General features: G+C 35.7%; 1 protein-coding gene across 1 annotated transcript; it reads left to right on the top strand.

The window, feature by feature from the left end:
- Positions 1 to 586: 586 nt before the first annotated feature.
- Positions 587 to 2,877, top strand: LOC131644654 (uncharacterized). The gene is made up of 3 exons (XM_058915211.1): positions 587 to 902; positions 2,144 to 2,474; positions 2,630 to 2,877. Exons 1-3 carry the CDS (start codon positions 658 to 660, stop codon positions 2,714 to 2,716), a joined length of 663 nt encoding a protein of 220 aa, XP_058771194.1. The 5' UTR covers positions 587 to 657; the 3' UTR covers positions 2,717 to 2,877.
- The last annotated feature ends 351 nt before the right edge of the window (positions 2,878 to 3,228 follow it).

Here is a 3,228-nt window from a genome sequence, read left to right as displayed (position 1 = left end):
TTGTCTCAACAAGTTTCTTTGACTATCCTTCACACTTAATTTTTCTAGATCATGGTTCCACAATCTTCAAACTATTTGGTTAATGACACTGTTAACACCGAACATGATCATAAAAGCCAATTGTTCAATACTCTAATGTGTTTTGACTGAGTCAAAGTCTTGGTGATCATCATGACAGACCCTAATAAACTTGAAAAATATTCAATGAACTCATGTTAGACGGTGTTTATGATTAGTCAATAGCAAGTTAGACGAGTCGTCTAACTTGCTATTGACTAATCTTAAATAATTTAATTATTTTTAAATATAAATAAAAATTAAGTTTTTTTTGTTGCTATTTGCACCGGTTTCGACCCACCACAGGTGGGTCACTAATCTGACTCGTGCGTAGAGGCATGCGCACAGGCCAAACAAGATTGTTCCGCCTGGGAATCGAACTCGGTATTGTGATTTCATTTAAATTTTATCTAGATAATTTAAATTATTTATCTAGATACATTTTAATATTCATAGATAGAGCACACTACTTCATGTAGGGTAAAAGATCCGTTTATAAAAATAAATAAAAGAAAACAGGGACCACTTATGATATTTTGAAAAAAGAGGGACCATTTCTGAAATTAGCGAAGCGAAACGAAGAAGAAAAAGTCGGTGGTGATGAGCATGGCGATGCATCTTCGCCTTGGGAGATACGCCTCTCTCAATTCCCTCTCCCTTCTTCTCTTCCGCAACTCACCGCTTTCCACCGTCAGATGCGCTTCCTCTTCTTCTTCTTCGCCGTCATCTTCCGGTAATACAAAGCCGGATAAGAAGAAGCTCGGGGATCGTCTTTCGTCTGTAATCGACACCGTCAACGATCGCAAACTACCTCCCGAACTTCGCGGCCAGCGCAACAACGTTAGGTATTGCACTGATTAAATTCAGGTCCATAGTGAATACATGAAATGATAAAATAATTTGAAATTATTGTTTTGATTCCTTTACAAGTATTAAGTCCCCATGATACTCTGTTAGTGTTTGTCAATTGTGAATATGAAGCAAAAAGTATGAAGAACTTTGAAATTTTCCAAAGTATGTACTATATTTACAAAACTGAAAGCTCAGGCTATTATTTGAGAGTGAAAAAAATGGAATATCTAGTTGGTTTGTAAGAAATGAAAAACACCAATTTGATACTAAAAAATCTCAAATATTGGTCAAATGAAATATTTTTAGGATAACTCCCGTTAAGGCAGTCCAATTGGTAATTGTATAGAGACATTAACACTAACTATGTTATCAATCTTCGATAGTAGTGCGGCACGGCCATCCCTCAAATATGGGATGGAACGGGAGCGGAACGGCTGATATTTAAGTGATGCGGACACTAACAAAGTTAATACTAATGAACACATGATAGTTAAAAACTAAAATAAATTAAGCAAAGTTCATTAAGTATTCCATTATCGCCGTCGTTCCAGCCGAGTCACCCATCTGTGTTGGAACAGCATGGCCTGGCGTGATTTTCTTAGTTTTGCTGTCGTGCCAAAATAACAGCCCGAATAACCAAGTTTGACGGGATAGCCAAATGCAACAGATCGGCCGAGTTTGATAAGATAGCCAAATACACCATTGCTACGTCCTTATTGTCAACATGTTTATAACCTCCTTTCATATCTTCACAATGATTAATAAGATATGTGAACAAGAGGCACTGGTTGCTATTGGGCACCATCTGTAGACATGACATAGTAGTACACATCATAACATGTACTACCTCTGGTGTCAAATATAAGCAAAAGCTAACTACTTTTATAATATTTAATGTTATTATTCAATAATTTCCCTTCAACTAGTTTGGATTTATGTTTTCCATTGCCATTTTATTCTCATAGAACAATACAGCTGTTTTAAAATTATTTTTAGAATATTAAATGAGGTCAACTATTTTTCTTAATGGATGCAAGATTAGTTAATTTTGTTTATATATGAGACCAGAGAGTATATGTTTTTAAAATAGATGAGAACATTAAATAACATTAGAAAGATTGATACATCATGTAAACCTACCACAGTTGATAGCACAGTATACTTTGTCTTGCTTGTATGATGGACTGTGTTAGTTTTGTCATCATTTGTTTGACACAAATTGGCTGTTAGACAGGTCAGAAACTGACTTGATCAATGTTGTTGAGCAAAGAATATGGCATTCAATGGAAGAAGGCCAATTTGAGAACTTGCCGGGGAAAGGAAAGCCGCTTAAACTTGACACAAATCCTCATGCAGATCCAGCTGAAGACACGTTATACAGAATCCTCTCGAAGAATGGATGTGCACCGGAGTGGGTTGAACTTAACAAAGAGATAAGATCTAGAATATCTCAATGGAGGATGTCGTTGAAGAAAGCTTGGGCAAATAAATGCAGCGGAGATCAGTCTATGTGGGTTGAAAGTTCGGAACCTTTGAAATCGCAGTTAAAAGAAATCAATGATAAGGTGAGCTAGCTAGGTTGTTTTGTCGTGTTAATGTTCGCAGGAAGTTGGAGAATTGAATATGGTTCTAACTTCTAGCAAGTCTTGAACTTGGTCTTTGATGGTTGTAATATTGCACTTGTAACATATCTTCTTTATTCTTTTCTTTTTTTGTGCAGGTTTTCCGGTATAACCTCATTGTTCCATTTGGTCGGCAAATGTCTGGCCTTAAGTGGGAGAAAGAGCTAAGTTATTTAGAAGAATGATGAAACTCACTGGTTAGCATGGTAGTCAAAATCTCAATTTGAATTGTAAAATCTCATGATTTTGTGATTACGCTAGCCCTTGGCGATTTATAGTATACCTTTGAAACATTTATGTGATTATGCTTATAAATGAATGTAAATTTATATAAGTATTTGAAGAATGACATAATTATCTTGTGAGCAATGCTTGTGAATTTAAATTTACACTAGTATTGCTAAGTGCTTTAAGATTTTCTGTGTGACTAATGCTATTTTAACTGCATGTATATGAACTTATATGCTTATACACGAGTCTTAGAATCTTGTATAATCTTACACTTAATGTTACAATTCTATGACTTAACTATCTTGCTGTAAATCTCGATTTTAACTACCTTGCTGTTGAGGCTAGACATTGCAACAAAACCTGTACCTCGGTTAGCCGCTCAAACCTGTCCTGTGTTTGCCTAGGTTTGGGTTTTACCTTGACAACAATCACAATATGTTATTTTCCTTACGGGTGGTCATGTCAG

The sequence above is a fragment of the Vicia villosa genome, linkage group LG1 (assembly GCF_029867415.1).
Source record: "Vicia villosa cultivar HV-30 ecotype Madison, WI linkage group LG1, Vvil1.0, whole genome shotgun sequence".
Taxonomy (NCBI): Eukaryota; Viridiplantae; Streptophyta; class Magnoliopsida; order Fabales; family Fabaceae; genus Vicia; species Vicia villosa.
The sequence above is the reverse complement of the archived record's forward strand: the minus strand, read 5'-3'. Positions and strand labels throughout refer to the sequence as shown.